The following is a 19,273-nucleotide window of genomic DNA, read 5'->3' on the forward strand; positions in this document are numbered from 1 at the left end:
CGCCTTCAGCAATTCTTGCAAATTTTACTTCTTTAACACTACGTTTACGTTTGAAACTTTATTTGGAAATCTTGTAACAAACTGACAGCTAACCAACATCAAATAACAATGAACAGTTCTCAAGTAAGCCCGTCTCATCTGTTTGCAACCAGAGAGTATACTTTGCATGATTCGAAAGGGGTTTCGAAGTTGATGATGTTTTGGCTGCTATACTTCAGAAGTTCTTCCAGGGATTCGTTAAGAAATTATCTTCAAATTATCCTTCAAAAATTCTTCATGACATTCCTCCATAAATTTATCCAGAGTTTCCCAATCCAAGGAAAGTTTTTATGAATTTCTTCCAAAATTAATTCATAGATTCCTTCAGATTTTACTCCAGTAATTCGGTATTAACATTCACCAAGGTTTCATGCAGAATGTGCTCCGACTATTTTTTGTACAGAAATGCTTCCAGGAATTCTTTAAGAAATTTCTCCAGCATTTCTTTCAGATACTCCCTCTCCAAGAATTCTTTTAGGGAGATTACTATAGGTTGCTTCTGAAATTCTGCCAAGAATAACTTATAAAATTCTTATGGGGATTCGCTTAAACAAATCATCGGAAATTTGTCCAGGTATTCCTTCAGAGTTACCAACAGGGATTTCTTTTTTTTTTCAGAAATCATTTCACAGATTATTTTATGTTTATTTCTATTGGTTTCTTAAAAAAAATATCCAGTTAATCTTTCAGAAATTTGTTTAGGAATTCCAACATGAATGTGTCTAAAAATTTATGTAAGAATTCATCCAGAAAATCCAGCAGAAATTTCTCCAGAGATTCTTGCAGAAGTTCAAATGAGATTTCATCAAGTTTTCCGTCAGATATTTCTCGAATTACCCTTGAAGTTTATACATCATTTCTTCTGAGGATAACTGTCATAATTTCTCCACAGATTCATAAAGAAATATGTTCAAAAATATTTCCTAGGAAATTCTTTCAGAAATATCTCAAGAGATTTTTCTAAGGAACTTTGCAGATTCTTATTATGCGTTTCTCCACGTATGCATTTTTTTCAGATATTTGTCCACAGATTTCTCCAAGAACACTTTCAGAGAATCCTCTAATAATTTTATTAAATTCCTCATTTATTATTCTGGGAATTCCGCCAAGGATTAGAGTTTCCCGCGGACTTTTCCCGAATATTACTCCAAAGATTCAATCAGAAGTACTTTTTAAGATTTCTACATTTCTAACTGTAGATTTCTTCGCTACCAAAAATTCTTGCACTCAAATGTGGGTTTTTGCTGAAGTGTAGACAACGTGCGTTCATGGAATGATTGGTTCAAGGTGGAACTTCAGGGGAGAGTCCACCTCCCTGATCATGGAACTCCTCAGGGTTTATTTCTGAAATATCTGCTGGGATATCTGCTGAAATTCCTTTGAGGATATTTTTATTTCCAGCGACTTCTTCAGAACTTTAGGGATTACTTCAGAAATTTGAGCAAGTGATTTCTTCTAAACTTTTTCCAAGGTGTTTTTTAGAAATTCTTCTATTTTTTTACAAATCCTACAGTGCCAGTGATTGCTTCTGAAATTCTTCTCAAAGTTTCTCCAAAAATTATATCAGAAATTCCTTCATTGATTTATGCAGAAGACGTACAATGATATTTTTATAAATTGCTCTTGAAATTCCATCAGAAATACCCCCTGGGATGGTTTTGGAGATCCCTGCAGAATTTGTACAGATATTTCTCCAAGGATTTTCAGAAGGTCTTCTCGAAACTCCAAAAATTCGCTTTAAAAACTACCGGAGATACTTTTAGAAACTTTAAGAAGCAATACTTGATTTCGAAGGACTTCGCATATTCATATTCTGCAGCAATTATCATGAGATAAATTTCTGAATGCCTAGGATAATACCTGAAGAAACATCTCAAAGTACCCCCTTTATTCTCTGAAAATAAATAGAAATCATTAGAGACCTTTGCAAATGCAAGTAATTCCAAGTAAAAAAATGTTTGAAAAATCTTTGGAGGCATTCCTGGAAAAAAATCCGCGGAGTAAATTCTTCTTTAAATATTAAATGCCCGCAGATATCGCAGACACCAGTACTGGTAATATTCTTAAAGAAATCCTTCAATGAATTTCTGAGGGATCCCTGGAAGGTTTTCTGAAAGAATCCGTGGAAGAAGTCCTGCAGATACTCCTGATGGAATTTATAATACAATTTCTGAATGGATTTGTACCAAAAAGTGAAGTTTAATACAAGTTCCTAAGCTACTTCCTGGAAATATTTCAGAAGAAACTCAGCACTAGAAAAAAAAACTCCGGAGGAATTCTTTAGAAAACCACTGAAGACATAACAAATAAATATTGGAAGGATTCTTTGCAATAATACCAGGAAGAACTGCAGCACCCTCTGCAAGTATTCATAGGAAATTTTTTTGGAAAGTTCCTTGGAAAATGCTAAGGAATAGTTTTTGAAATCATTTCTGAAATTGTGCGTCCTTGTTCGTTGCCGTCGAAGAATGTCACTATGAGCTACCTCTCATGAGTCTGTTGAGAAGATTAACTCAACTCCTCTCCCGGTCACTCCTCAATATCGAATCAATTGGCATTCTCTTAGTATACCAGAGCAATTGTTGAAGTCTTGCAGTCTCAGGAGCTGTCGACAATGGCAACAAAGCTTTTTAACATTATGCCACATTTTTTTTACTCTGAACACATCAATGACATACACGTGAATAGAATCAGGTCGTTCTTTTTCATGAAAAAAAATGTACCTATTTGTACCATCCATACCACAGTTAACCCTCCATCAGTCGCATCAAAAAAAGTTACACGAGCGGTCGCGTCGTGTACTCAGTACACGACAAACGCTTTCAATTATGGTTTATATGCTTTACTAGATACAATGTTGGTGTCTTCGGCAAAAATGTCCAACTGGATAATGCGCGTCTGATAGTGGACATGTGGAACCGGTCAACACGATCTGGTCCTGTCCCGGGTGTCGGAATGGCCCTCGCGGGAACCTGTTTCGTGGACATTTCAGTTATGGCACCAAAACTAGGCATGCGACCGCTCTATCTTCATGATTTTTCATGTACATCATCTTAGTAACCATGAAAATGGCCAGTGACCTCCCTGGCTAACCCGTGGCCACCGGAATGTGCCCTGGAGGAACCTGTTTCGAGGACATTTTGACCATGACACCAAAACTAGGCTTGCGACGGCTCTATCTTCATGATTTTCCAAATCAATTATTTTAGTAACCATGAAAATGACCAGTGATCTCCCTGGCCAACCCGTGGCCACCGGAATGTGCCCTGGAGGAACCTGTTTCGAGGACATTATGACCATGACACTGAAACTGGGCATGTGACGGCTCCATCTTCATGATTTTTCATATCCATCATCTTAGTAACCATGAAAATGGCCAGTGACCTCCCTGGCTAACCCGTGGCCACCGGAATGTGCCCTGGAGGAACCTGTTTCGAGGACATTTTGACCATGACACCAAAACTAGGCTTGCGACGGCTCTATCTTCATGATTTTCCAAATCAATTATTTTAGTAACCATGAAAATGACCAGTGACCTCCCTGGCCAACCCGTGGCCACCGGAATGTGCCCTGGAGGAACCTGTTTCGAGGACATTATGACCATGACACTGAAACTGGGCATGCGACGGCTCTATCTTCATGATTTTTCATATCCATCATCTTAGTACCCATGAAAATGGCCAGTGACCTCCCTGGCTAACCCGTGGCCACCGGAATGTGCCCTGGAGGAACCTGTTTCGAGGACATTTTCACCATGACACCAAAACTAGGCTTGCGACGGCTCTATCTTCATGATTTTCCAAATCAATTATTTTAGTAACCATGAAAATGACCAGTGACCTCCCTGGCCAACCCGTGGCCACCGGAATGTGCCCTGGAGGAACCTGTTTCGATGACATTTTGACCATGACACCAAAACAAGGCATGCGACGGCTCAATCTTCATGATTTTTCATACCCATCATCTTAGTAACCATGAAAATGACCAGTGACCTCCCTGGCCAACCCGTGGCCACCGGAATGTGCCCTGGAGGAACCTGTTTCGAGGACATTTTGACCATGACACCAAAACAAGGCATGCGACGGCTCAATCTTCATGATTTTTCATACCCATCATCTTAGTAACCATGAAAATGACCAGTGACCTCCCTGGCTAACCCGTGGCCACCGGAATGTGCCCTGGAGGAACCTGTTTCGAGGACATTTTGACCATGACACCAAAACTAGGCTTGCGACTCTTCTATCTTCATGATTTTCCAAATCAATTATTTTAGTTACAATGAAAATGACCAGTGCCCTGCTTGGCTAACCCGTGGCCACCGGAATGTGCCCTGGAGGAACCTGTTTCGAGGACATTTTGACCATGACACCAAAACAAGGCATGCGACGGCTCTATCTTCATGATTTTCCATATCCATTATTTTAGTAACCATGAAAATGACCAGTGAATTCCCTGGCCAACCCGTGGCCACCGGAATGTGCTCTGGAGGAACCTGTTTCGAGGGCATTTTGACCATGACATCAAAACAAGGCTTGCGACGGCTCTATCTTCATGATTTTCATATCAATTATTTTAGTGACCATGAAAATGACCAGTGACCTCCCTGGCCAACCCGTGGCCACCGGAATGTGCCATGGAGGAACCTGTTTCGAGGACATTATGACCATGACACCAAAACAAGGCATACGACGGCTCTATCTTTATGATTTTCCATATCCATTATTTTGGTAACCATGAAAATGACCAGTGACCTCCCTGGTCAACCCGTGGCCAACGGAATGTGCCCTGGAGGAACCTGTTTCGAGGACATTTTTACCATGACACCAAAACTAGGCATGCGACGGCTCTATCTTCATAATTCTTCATATCCATCATGTTAGTAATCATGAAAATGATCAGTGGCCTCCCTGACCAAACCGTGGCCACCGGAATGCAAAAGTAACTGATGCTTTATCCTCATTCATGCTAGGTGAATAAGTGTCTCTGGCCTATGAACAGTCACATGAAGTTCACGTTCATTTTACGTCAATTGATGGCTTGATGACATCTGTCAGGCGTTGCAGTTACTCAACTTCATTCGTTAAGTGAAACGTAAACATGTTGCAGTTAGCAGCTAAACAAAATTGTTGACACCGAAAACTATCATATAACTGCGAAATTGTTCGTATAACGCTAAACTAGCTAGTAGACTTGGTTCCAGGAGGAGCGTAATATCATAAAGTCTATTCCGTGAATCATGCTTATTATTCAAATAGCAAAACATTGGAACCATAAAAAGGTTACGTTATATCGAGGTAAAAGTTACGTTATATTGAGTTACGTAATATCGAGTCGAGGCTACGTTATACCGAGGTATGACTATAAAAATCAGTTGGTAACCAAAACCACAAAACAAAAAATTTCGGCTCCGTGAAGCAAAAAAACTATTTTTTATTTCTTTCTAGCCGAAAATTGCAAAACAAGATTGAAAATATTTTTATACAATACAATAAACGCTTTTGGGTGGGAAATAGGTATCAAATTAACGGTTTCACCATGCTATAAGCAAAAATTATATGCATGACCACCCTCATATAGAGTAGGAACCGTGAGCGCTGGTCTTTTTCACGGTTACTTAGGGTGAATCGTCAATTATTGCACACCTTGAAAACTTGCTAATTGTTGCAGACTCCATGCTTTGCTTATGAGATGTGCAACAATTGGCGAGTTTTTAAGGTGTGTAACAATTGGTGATTTACCCTAGATGATGAATATATAACATCAAAAAGATAGAGCAGTTGCATGCCTAGTTTTGGCGCCTTGGTTAAAATTGTTCTCAAAACAGGTTCCTTCAAGGCAAAGTCCAGTGGCCACGGGATGGCCAGGGAGGTCACTGGTCCTTTTCATGGTTACTAAGATGATGGATATGGAAAATCAGGAAGATAGAGCCGTCGCAAGCCTAGTTTTGGCGTCAAAGCCAAAATGTCCACGAAACTGGTTCCTCCAGGACACATTCCGTTGGCCACGGGTTGGCCAGGGAGGTCACTGGTCATTTTCATGCTTACTAAAATAATGGATGGCTGATCTACGTCCGAGTGCCAGGGAAGGACTCTAAGCTCAACTGTGCACTATGGTCCTCCGGAAAGTAGGGGGTTGGTGTCAGGCCCTACGAGCCAGCCGTAAAAAACCATTGTAACGGAAAATCAGCAACAGAATAATACGAACCGAGACCAACGGCAACGACCCCAGCGAACAAAAAGGACTTGCGATTGGAAACTCGGTACGTGGAACTGCCGGTCTCTCAACTTCATTGGGAGCACCTGCATACTCGCCGATCTACTGAAGGACCGCGGGTTCGGCATCGTAGCGCTGCAGGAGGTGTGTTGGACAGGATCCATGGTGCGAACGTTTAGAGGTAATCATACCATCTACCAGAGCTGCGGCAACACACGCGAGCTGGGAACAGCTTTCATCGTGATGGGTGATATGCAGAGGCGCGTGATCGGTTGGTGGCCGATCGATGAAAGAATGTGCAGGTTGAGGATCAAGGGCCGATTCTTCAACTTCAGCATAATAAACGTGCACAGCCCACACTCCGGAAGTACTGATGATGACAAGGACGCATTTTACGCGCAGCTCGAACGCGAGTACGACCGCTGCCCAAGCCACGACGTCAAGATCATCATAGAAGATTTGAACGCTCAGGTAGGCCAGGAGGAGGAATTCAGACCGACGATTGGTAAGTTTAGCGCCCACCAGCAAACGAACGAAAACGGCCTACGACTCATTGATTTCGCCGCCTCCAAAAATATGGCCATACGTAGCACCTTTTTTCAACACAGCCTCCCTTATAGTTACACCTGGAGATCACCACAGCAGACGGAATCTCAAATCGACCACGTTCTGATTGACGGACGGCACTTCTCCAACATTATCGACGTCAGGGCCTATCGTGGCGCCAACATCGACTACGACCACTATCTGGTGATGGTCAACTTGCGCCCAAAACTCTCCGTCATCAACAATGTACGGTACCGGCGACCGCCACGGCACAACCTAGAGCGACTGAAGCAACCGGATGTCGCCTCAGCATACGCGCAGAATCTCGAAGCCGCGTTGCCAGACGAGGGCGAGCTCGATGAGGCCCCTCTAGAGGACTGCTGGAATACAGTGAAAGCAGCCATCAACGACGCAGCCGAGAGCACCATCGGGTACGTGGAACGGAATCGACGGAACGAATGGTTCGACGAAGAGTGCAGAACGGTTTTGGAGGAGAAGAACGCAGCGAGGGCGGTAATGCTGCAGCAAGGGACTCGACAGAACGTGGAACGTTACAAACAGAAGCGGAAACAGCAGACCCGCCTCTTTCGGGAGAAAAAGCGCCGCCTGGAAGAAGCGGAGTGTGAAGAAATGGAACTACTGTGCCGTTCCCAAGAAACACGGAAGTTCTATCAGAAGCTCAACGCATCCCGCAACGGCTTCGTGCCGCGAGCCGAAATATGCAGGGATAAAGACGGAGGCCTCTTGACGGACGGGCGTGAGGTGATCGAAAGGTGGAAGCAGCACTTCGATCAGCACCTGAACGGCGTGGAGAATGTAGGCACGGGAGCCCACGGCAACGGAAGGAACGGCGACGCCAGTGCAGCGGTGGACGGAAATGAACCAACTCCCACGCTGAGGAAAGTTAAGGATGCCATTCACCAGCTCAAAACCAACAAAGCAGCTGGTAAGGATGGTATCGCAGCTGAACTCATCAAGATGGGCCCAGAAAAGTTGGCCACCTGTCTGCATCGGCTGATAGTCAGGATCTGGGAAACCGAACCGCTACCGAAGGAGTGGAAGGAAGGGGTAATCTGCCCCATTCACAAGAAAGGCGACCATTTGGAATGTGAGAACTTCAGGGCGATCACTGTTTTGAATGCAATGCTGCCTACAAAGTGCTATCCCAGATCATCTTCCGTCGTCTGTCACCTAAAACAAATGAGTTCGTGGGAAGTTATCAAGCCGGCTTCATCGACGGCCGGTCGACAACGGACCAGATCTTTACCGTACGGCAAATCCTCCAGAAATGCCGTGAATACCAGGTCCCAACGCACCACCTGTTCATCGACTTCAAAGCGGCATACGATAGTATCGACCGCGCAGAGCTATGGAGAATCATGGACGCAAACGGCTTTCCTGGGAAGCTGACTAGACTGATTAAAGCAACGATGGACGGATAGACACTCTCATGTCTACTCTTCAACATCACGCTGGAAGGTGGCGTAACGTCCTCACTGGGACAAAGCCTGCTTCTCAGCTTAGTGTTCTATGAGCACTTCCACATTCATTAACTGAGAGCTTCCTCTGCCAATGACCATTTTGCGTGTGTATATCGTGTGGCAGGCACGAAGATACTCTATGCCCAAGGTAGTCAAGGAAATTTCCTTAGCGAAAAGATCCTGGACCGACCGGGAATCGAACCCGTCACCCTCAGCATGGTCATGCTGAATACCCGTGCGTTTACCGCCTTGGCTATATGGGCCCTCAAATGCACCATGTATAAAACGCTAATAAGACCGGTGATCCTCTACGGGCACGAGACATGGACCATGCTCGAGGAGGACCTACAAGCACTCTGAGTTTTCGAGCGACGCGTGTTAAGAACGATCTTTGGCGGTGTGCAGGAGAACGGTGTGTGGCGGAGAAGGATGAACCACGAGCTCGCTGCACTTTACGGCGAACCCAGCATCCAGAAGGTGGCCAAAGCCGGAAGGATACGGTGGGCAGGGCATGTTGCAAGAATGCCGGACAATAACCCTGCAAAGCTGGTGTTTCCAACGGATCCGGTTGGCACAAGAAGGCGTGGAGCGCAGAGAGCACGGTGGGCGGACCAGATGGAGCGTGACTTGGCGAGCATTGGGCGCGACCGAGGATGGAGAGCGGCAGCCACAAACCGAGTATTGTGGCGTACTATTGTTGATTATGCCTTGTCTTAATGATGTTGAACAAATAAATGTATGTATGTAAGATGATAGATGCCCAGTTACAGTGTCATGGTCATAATGTCCTCGAAACAGGTTCTTCCATGGCACATTCCGGTGGCCACGGGTTGGCCAGGGAGGTCACTGGTCATTTTCATGGTTACTAAAATAATTGATTAGGAAAATCATGAAGATAGAGCCGTCGCAAGCCTAGTTTTGGTGTCATAGTCAAAATGTCCTCGTAACAGGTTCCTCCAGGGCACATTCCGGTGGCCACGGGTTAGCCAGGGAGGTCACTGGCCATTTTTATGATTACTAAGATGATGTACATGAAAAATCATGAAGATAGAGCCGTCGCATGCCTTGTTTTGGTGTCATGGTCAAAATGTCCTCGAAACAGGTTTCTCTAGGGCACATTCCGGTGGCCACGGGTTAGCCAGTGAGGTCATTGGCCATTTTCATGGTTACTAAGATGATGGATATGAAAAATCATGAAGATAGAGCCGTCGCATGCTTTGTTTTGGTGTCATGGTCAAAATGTCCTCGAAACAGGTTTCTCTAGGGCACATTCCGGTGGCCACGGGTTAGCCAGTGAGGTCATTGGCCATTTTCATGGTTACTAAGATGATGGATATGAAAAATCATGAAGATAGAGCCGTCGCATGCCCAGTTTCAGTGTCATGGTCATAATGTCCTCGAAACAGGTTCCTCCAGGGCACATTCCGGTGGCCACGGGTTGTCCAGGGAGGTCACTGCTCATTTTCATGGTTACTAAAATAATTGATTTGGAAAATCATGAAGATAGAGCCGTCGCAAGCCTAGTTTTGGTGTCATGGTCAAAATGTCCTCGTAACAGGTTCCTGCAGGGCACATTCCGGTGGCCACGGGTTAGCCAGGGAGGTCACTGGCCATTTTCATGGGTACTAAGATGATGGATATGAAAAATCATGAAGATAGAGCCGTCGCATGCCCAGTTTCAGTGTCATGGTCATAATGTCCTCGAAACAGGTTCCTCCAGGGCACGTTCCGGTGGCCACGGGTTAGCCAGGGAGGTCACTGGTCATTTTCATGGTTACTAAGATGATGGGTATGAAAAATCATGAAGATTGAGCCGTCGCATGCCTTGTTTTGGTGTCATGGTCAAAATGTCCTCGAAACAGGTTCCTCCAGGGCACATTCCGGTGGTCACGGGTTGGCCAGGGAGGTCACTGGTCATTTTCATGGTTACTAAAATAATTGATTTGGAAAATCATGAAGATAGAGCCGTCGCAAGCCTAGTTTTGATGTCATGGTCAAAATGTCCTCGAAACAGGTTCCTCCAGGGCACATTCCGGTGGCCACGGGTTAGCCAGGGAGGTCACTGGCCATTTTCATGGTTACTAAGATGATGTACATGAAAAATCATGAAGATAGAGCGGTCGCATGCCTAGTTTTGGTGCCATAACTGAAATGTCCACGAAACAGGTTCCCGCGAGGGCCATTCCGACACCCGGGACAGGACCAGATCGTGTTGACCGGTTCCACATGTCCACTATCAGACGCGCATTATCCAGTTGGACATTTTTGCCGAAGACACCAACATTGTATCTAGTAAAGCATATAAACCATAATTGAAAGCGTATGCCGTGTACTGAGTACACGACGCGACCGCTCGTGTAACGGTCTGGTTCACAAAAAAGTTACACCAGCGGTCGCGCCGGTGTACTGAGTACACATTTAAAATGTGAGGTTAGAATTACGTATTTTTCGAGTACTTTCCGTGCATTTTTTCATTTTTTTTTCTGCCTTACTAACAAGAAGAAGAGTGGATCTTGGAATAGGACCAACACCCGGTTCAATTTGGTGCGAATTTCGATTATTTTTTTGCATTTTTCTGAGACGCGTGTACTCAGTACACGCAAGCGACTGATGGTGGGTTAAAATGCTTGACGGAAAGCATTTACTCAAGTGTTATAGGTATTCAGCAACCATGCGTCTCCACTTGCTGCACCTTCTCAACTTGGCTGGCGACATTATGGGAACCGAAGCGCTACATTCATGGTGTACCCAACTGTTTGCGTTGAAAACATCTATTAACGGAGCTTATTATTATTTCAATTTCAGCTCGTGAACAACCTAGGCAAGGCATCTGCGGCGGGATACCGGGCGATGGCGTTTGCGGTTACGAGGGCGACCGGTGTCAGCCCATCCAGTTCGGTAGTGATACATTCGTAGAGCCAGAAGTTGTTTTAAGCGCGAAACAACTTCTACCGCTACCCTTCAAATTGGGTGAGTCTGGCTGCTGGCTGCAGCACACACACATACATACATACACTTTGTCCTCAACCCCCTCCGGCTTCGTGACCCAGGGCAGCTTATTATTGCTCCGGGCTACGCGCCGGGGTTATCGTCCGCTTCATTCATGTCTAATGTATTTTCCCTTTTTTTTCTCTTGCTCTTGTCCCTCCACGATGTCATAACTCTCAGAATGTCCTGCAGTGTAGACGGGCTGCCGGCGGGGTGTCGACTCCGTGGCATGGGCTCGACTGTTCAAAGTGGTCCACTTAATTCGGCTTTGAGTGGAACGCAGGAAACGACCTCCAATGTTGTGCCGCTACAACGACCACCTTCGCAGAAGCCGTGCTGCTTCTGCTTCTTGTGGTGCTGCTCTTGTTCATGGTAAGTTGGTCTTTTTTTTTTCTTTCTTTCGGTGGTGGCGTGGTTGTTACGTGTGACGTGCGTTTCACGGTCATTAAAAGCAATGAGTTGCATGTAACGTTGAACATTGCGGTTGGATCGATTTTGGTGCCTTGATGAGGGTAGCTATTATGGTCTTAAAATGTATTCCTGGAATTAGGAGGAAAAAATGCCACGGATTAATTTTCTAAGTACCAGGACAGTAATTAAATAATTAAGTTTTTATACATTTCATATTTGCTTTTCGAAACATTCGGTTTTGTTTTAAAGCCCTTTTGACTTCCGAAACCCAATTAAAAAATACATATTTGTTGTTTTTTGGACCAATCATGTTAAACAAATATGTAGTTTTCGCTGTGCTCGTGTACATACTCGTTGCAGTTCATGAACACCCTCTAAGTTACTGATTGCTCACTTCTCACTTTTCAATTCTCGATGCTTTGCAATCCTCCCAATTCATGGTTCGTTTCTCATTACCCTCATTACCCTCTTCTATTTCTTCACTTACTTTTCACACCCTAACTTACACTTCACTACCCACTACTCATTCCTTACAGTTCACTTGTCACTTTTAACTCCTTCACTTCTCACTGGTCCACACTCCTCATTCCTCAGTCCTTACTGGTCAAATATCACCCAAGTAACAATTTTAATTTTATCGAAGCTTTTTAGCGATTCAAAAAACCTAAACATAAAACCATTGTTACCGACTTTAAAGTCATCTCGAGTTCCAATATGCCTCCATAAACCCACGTTCTGGCTAGTTGGCCCAGTCTGATTACAATCTACAGGACTTTCGTATGCCAATCGGCTTAGGATTTCGGGTTGTATCATAATTTTATCGTATCCACGATACAACCTTCTAAATAAAACCATCTTCTGACTTGTCAAACATTTGTTCTGTTTATTTCTCACTAATAATGTTCGATCTTCAGAATAAATTATGCTTGGATTTTTATACAGCGATCAATAGGAAAGATGTTGATCTGGAATTTAGATTTGTTTCCCTATTTAATACGTGTTAGGAGACATGCCACGGGAAATTTGTGGTGAATGTGACTGTGATAATGACAAAAAAGTGCGCCACACAAACTGTGCATTAATGGGAAGTTAAATGCATTTAATTTACTCGATGGAATTGGGTGCTTAGAGTTTTTCAACATAGCGGAGTTTCAAAGACATTATGTAATTTTCCTGAAAATAAGCAAGACGGAAACGTGTTGAATCGCTAAGTTTGATCTCAAGCTTTACGTAAAATCATAATATTAACTAATGATTCTTCTGTATTTACATAAATACACAATGGCTTCGTGGTCGTGCGGCTAGTGTCACCAAGCATTTAGTCGCATCGTGCTGAGGAGCGCGGGTTCGATTCCCGCCGCAGCTGTCAGGAAAAGTTTTCGGCTGTGCCACTGGGCGTTGCATGCTATTCCGTTGTCTAGTGTCGTGCTTCCTTCAAAGAGCGAACAGCTCACTGAAGCATTGAACGTGTCCGTGTCTTTAAAAAAAAAATATCCCGGCTGGACGACATATTTTTCTGATAAAACTCTGTGTTCCTGATGATTACTCCAATAGGACTAACCCTCCTGAGGTAGTCATATCTGAGCTCATGACAGAACTAGCGGTTTTATTACAGCATTTTTTGGTCTATGTTACGGCCACGAAATCTTTTGCTGGTTTTATGCATTGCCTCACAGTTTTGTGTATTTGTTTACAAAAAAATCATTCCGACAACAACCGCAAATGAAAGCTTTATTGAAATGGTATATAATAAGTGATAAAACCAATCCATCACTACTTGCTAGTCTTTAATTGAAGATGTTTATAGCAGTAGTCATATGATAGTTTTATGGAATGCCAAAGGTGCAAAGTAAAACAAACTACCACATAAAACTAATATAGAACAACTAGCTTTTTCACATGCTCGTATAAAACCAGGATAAAACATGAATAAACCTTCAAGGCATGCTGATTGTTACTTGGGCACTCTTCACTGCGCACTCCTCACTCCACACTTCTTACTGCTCACTCCACACTTCTCACTCCTCTCTTTTCATTCATCACTTTCACTCACTCCTCGCCCGTCATTCTTTACTGCTCACTCATTATTAGTCACTCTTCCTATGTTACTTCTCACTCCTTTCACTGCCTATTCCTTACTTCTCACTTTTCCATACTCACTCCTTACTCTTGACTGCCCCTGGCTTCTTATTGTTAATTGCTCACTTCTTACTCTTAACATTATACTGCTTACTTTACACTACTCTTCACTCCTCACTTTTCACCACTCATGCCTCACTCCGCACTGCTCCTCACTTTCTATTGCTCACTCCTTTCTCCACATTGCTCACATCTCACTCCTCACATTTTACACTCCTTATTTTTCATCAATCGTGGATCAGCGTATAAATCCGTATAAATTGAACAATGGGATAACTTTTGACAAAAAAAAAATGAATAACGGGACAACTTATGCAGAAAAATCGAACATGGTGCGTGCGAGAGAACTCGCAGTGTCAAATTTATTCGCATAATTGCATACTGCGATGATTATTTATACGACTTCACTTGGCATTTTTCGTCTTATGCCAGTTAAATTCGCATTAGTGTACGAATGAAATCGTATAAACGTTAAAGCACGTGATGATCACGTCGAGGAACTGGGTTCGAGTCCCACTCGTAAGTTTTGTTTCGAAAAATGTGTGAGTCTTATAATAGAAATTTAAACAAACAGTGAAAATTAAAAAATATTGGCAATCAAGTTGAGATTTGTTGAGAATTTTGTCAAAAACTTCGTGCTTTGTGTTTTTATGTTCTTCGAAAAGGCGAAATGTGAAATACAGGCATTACATTTATCATCTGATCAAAAGATTATCTTTGTGTGGAGGAATAGTAGTTTACGCAGCAAGGTGCAGAATGAAGATTTTTACAGCACGAGTCGTACATTTATCTAACGAGGCTTGCCGAGTTGGATAATTACGACGAGGGCTGTCAAAATCGAGTTCTGCACCGAGTTGCGTACAACGGTTTTTGCAATTTCATAAATTATCGCTTGAGGATAGTTTTTAACAAAACTTTTCCATCAAACTGCACACTGATGTTCATAGCCTTGTTTAAGAAAATCTGATCATAGCAGGTTTTACTGTGTAGTTGTCACAATTTTTCAAAACTGCGTCCCCAAAGCATCAAGAAGTTGATCAACACTGAAAACAGTGCTGTAATGGTTCATTACGCAACGCAAATCAGTGTTGTAATGAACCATTACAGCACTGTTTATTTGGTGTGGGAAAGTAGGCCTTTTCCTGTCAGATTTGCGTGAGGTAAAACAGCCTATTACGATGAAAAATTGCCAAAAGATTATATCCCTAATCAAAGATGGCACAGCAATAATCCATCTCGTCATCTTAAGATGATCTTGCTCCATCTTGACAGTTAATCGAACAGCGAGAGTGAATAAATGTTTAATTTTTATAAACTTGATCAGTTTTAGGAACATAAGAACGTATATCGGTGATCTGGGGTAACATCCGTATAATTTGGAAGTAGTGTGATTTCCGTGGTATCTTCATAGGGAAATGGTCAATGAATTTCCCGTTAAATTGCTACTTTAATACTGGGACAGGCAAAATCTGAGTCCATTTCTTTTTCAACGATACTTTATAGCAGGAAGTCCGCCTGAGAAACGCATTTTCATTTTCTTCTCGAAAAAAGTGGCATCATGACTCTGAGGGGGCGGGAATGATTTAGCCAAAGTCAACAGTTCATATACCTAGGCGTTAAAAATTATGTTTTAATAAAAGTCTATGAGGGGGTAGGCTGCCCCAAGATGGCCAACAATAAGTATTCCTAGTTTATGGACAGTGACATGTGGTGAGAAGTCGAATTATCAAATCATTCCAAATACCTTATTTGTTAACTGTAATTACTAGAATCCAAGAAAAAGCTACAGCTTTCAAGCGATATAATCAATTGTAGTCTTTATTCCATTTTAAACAACTTGTTTAACATGTTTCTTTTCAACATTTGAAAAAAAAAAATATATGGTAATACATATAATAATTTTCAATAACGTTAGCTATCAGATGCTTCTTTTTATGTTAAACGCATTTCGTCTAGCCATCCCGGTAAGGGAAGTCGGAGTTTTACGTATCCTGACACAGCATGAAAAGCTCATCGAAAGTAAAGTTCATAGTTAGATCTTCGAGCTTGGAGTGCTGAAATTGAAAAGAAGGCAACTTACATTGCGTGATAACTTATTATGTTTCCAGTTCAAAACCGAATTAGCGACATTTTTTCTTTTACTTCCGCTGCGTTTGTCTTGCGTTAAACACAATGTCGGAAGTGGGGCGCTGTATAGATTAGCAGGTGTACAATACAGCGCCCCACTTCCGACATTGTGTTTAACGCAAGACAAACGCAGCGGAAGTAAAAGAAAAAATGTCGCTAATTCGGTTTTGAAGTGAAAACATAATATAATTACTCTATATTCCCTCACCAAATAATCTAAATTCTACCAGCCGTCTCCCTTGTACTATCAAAGCTTTCGAGAATGATGTCTACACAGCCTTTCCGGTTTGCTAAGATTGCGTTTCTAATCAGATGATCAGATGAACAGAAGATTGTTATGGAAAATTAAATCCAAGAGCACTGGGATGATCTCGTACAATTCGATTATCCCGCTCCAAAGATGGAAAGATGAGATAAATTGCAATGCCTGGTGAAATATTTGCTCAGCGTTGCATTGACTGCGCTTAAAAACTGCAAATAATTTTTAAATGATTCAAGTTTACATTTTGAACAAACTTCTATTTGATTCGTACCACTTATAAATAATTATAAGCTGGCTTCGTGACTTAGCTGAAATACCGAAATATTTCGGAGTTGCGATTTCGAATCTTACCAGAACGAATTGTTCTTTTTGTTTATTTATCACTAGCAGTCCCGGCAAACGTCGTCCTGCCTGCCTACTCTGTTTTTTGACATCCGGTTCCATGAAGAAATGCCCGTCAAAATGGAATTTCAGATTTTCCCATTTTCTTGCCTTCCCGGTCACTTTTTCTAATTTTGTTTTCGTACGAACACGTCGGAGCCCTGGCGGAATGCAAGAATAAAAGAGCCATGTCGATCTGTTGACCCGTTCCCGAGCCTATTCGTGACATACAAACACCACTCCATTTTTATTTATATAGATTTAATTTGTGTTCAACACTGTGAAAATTGATCAGCAATTTTTTTTTGGTTTGATTTCCTAATAAGACCGGAACAAATCTCATTTTCTTCGTTTGTCACTTTGCTCGTTGACTCGTCAAGGGGGAGGATGATAAATAATAAATGAATTTGATTAAAATTTACCCAAACAATTAGGCAAAATCGTCAAACTCATCGGATTTGCAAAGAAATTTTTTCGAGGACTTTAATTTCACTTTTAAATTTTAAAATTTCTTAAATAATTTATTTGTGTCCCCACTCAAAATGTCGAATTTCGGCAAAAATTTTCCGAGGGGGTGGTGACATAAGAGAAAATCGAAATTTGTGTCAGCCTAAATTTAACGAGTACTCCGCGGGCCGCATCTTAAGGCTTGGAGGGCCGCAGGATGAACACCACTGTCCTAAACACTCCACTCGCGGCATTAATTCATAAGCCAACCATGACAACTGTTTTGATGTAACATATGAAGTTATTACAATTTAAAAGTGACGATGATGTATCATCTATCTTGTCAGTATTACTATTTATTAACGACACTTAACCCTCTAATACCCAACCCCGCCTTTAGACGGGGTATAGTTTGAGCATTTTTGTAATTTTTGTTTCGTGGGAAAACAAAATTTTAATATTTTTGGCTGATATATAGGACTGTTTTGTGTATCTCAAAATGATTTTTGGTGTATTTTAAAGCGTATTAACATTTTTTTTAAATCATTGAAAAATTGATGTTTTAGTCACCTTTCAGAAGTCATTGTTTATTTTGTATTGAATCGCTACAATTAACATATTTTAAATTTTTCCCAAATCATTCTATCCTGGTTTAATAGTTTAAGGGAATCGAATACACTCTAAAATTATTTTCCTTAAAATTACACGGAAAATAAAATTTTCTGTGAAAAAAAATTTAATATAATAATATTTTAACAATAATCATAAAATCTCAAAATGTTTTCATCTCAAAAAATCCGTTCCCCAAATTGGCTTCCAGGAAAAATATAAAAGTGTGGGGATGTTCAAAAATAAAAATTAGAAAAATCAAAAACTGAAATTCACGATATCGAGAATTAATAAGAATCATCTTCCAAAACATGTTTAAATCGATTTTAGATGACGAAAAATGATATTTAGATCAAAATCAAACGTTTGGGTATTAGAGGGTTAATGGTATTGAGGCATTCGTGTCATATCTAACTTGTATGGAAATAACAACGAATATCCAAAACCATTAAAATTTAACAGCCTGATCAACGCCAAAATCGATCCATGCCCTCATTCAAACCTCGAACCCGTACACGAATGAGCCATACATTTAATTCTGGTTTTCTCTGTTTTTTCCTCATGTATTTTCCACCAATGTCAACGGTACCGGCGGTATTGCCATTGTTGCTGCAATTTCCACCTCGTTTTCCGAAACCACGCAGGGCTAAATGGTAAGTTCATAAATATTTCATTTGCCGTGTGGCACCGTGGCATTGATTTAAATATTTCTCTGACGTCGTTATACCATCATGGCAGTGTCCTCCAACAATTGGGTTCTTTAGGGGTATCCGGATTATTTCATAATCGGATTCTCCGCCCAAAAATTAGTCGAAATCCAAAATTTCATAATTTTTGGAGTCCGGGAACTATTTTTAAAATGCATTTAAAGTTTGTATGGGGAAAATTTTTTGTTCGGGTCGAACTGTCACTTTAACGATTGAACTGTCATTGTATCCACGAAAATTAAAACTGTTTTGTTAATTTAACCATCAAAACAAAGGCGTTGGAATCCAATAAAATCACGTTATACTCAGAAAAATGAGCTCTTTCGATTAGGCTGTAGAAAATAGCAATATTTTATTCACTAAACAACCCAATTGCCTCCCCAACAGCCAATCGAATGTGGGTAATAAGCAAGCATGCCGAGCCAAAGATCCGGCGGCGCAAGAATGAGTTCTTTTCGGTTTTCCAACAACGACCAATTCAAGCGGAGGCATAAATACGACGTCGAATAGCACAAAGACCGAGCAAGACATAAAAACACGAAAGGGGGCTACTGAATAATTAACTGAACCTTTGACGTGGCTACTAGGGTTTCTTGTGTCTGCCTGCGTCGACCTCGGCTTGCAACCAGTCAGTGCCAGTCAGTGTGGATGGCGCTTCAGAACTGTTGATCTAAATTTTATGAATGTGGTCCGTTCTGGGTGTGCTTTCAAAACCACCTTTACCTACACGGAAGGTAGCTCTATGGTTTGACGCAGAAAATGATTTTCGGATTTTCCGTTTTTTTTTCGACGAGCTAATGTTTGGTAACCGTTTCATAGGCACTGATGATCCGTATACAGAGCTGCAATCATCTTTGGCTTGGATGTAGGGTAAAAGGGTATTATGCGCCCCACCGGGGCAAAACGCCCCTCTTCATTTTCTA

General features: G+C 41.9%; 1 protein-coding gene across 2 annotated transcripts in view; it reads left to right on the forward strand.

Moving 5' to 3' along the window:
- Nucleotides 1-19,273, forward strand: part of LOC109403791 (regulator of G-protein signaling 17) — a 165,719-nt gene that overhangs the window by 21,185 nt on the left and 125,261 nt on the right. For both annotated transcript variants that reach the window (XM_062852833.1, XM_062852834.1), the window contains exons 3-4: nt 11,085-11,249; nt 11,448-11,639. In XM_062852833.1, the coding sequence (XP_062708817.1) occupies nt 11,449-11,639 (191 nt within the window). In that variant the 5' untranslated portion in view covers nt 11,085-11,249; nt 11,448. The remainder of the gene's footprint in view (nt 1-11,084; nt 11,250-11,447; nt 11,640-19,273) is intronic.

Source organism: Aedes albopictus, chromosome 2 (genome assembly GCF_035046485.1).
Source record: "Aedes albopictus strain Foshan chromosome 2, AalbF5, whole genome shotgun sequence".
Classification (NCBI taxonomy): Eukaryota; Metazoa; Arthropoda; class Insecta; order Diptera; family Culicidae; genus Aedes; species Aedes albopictus.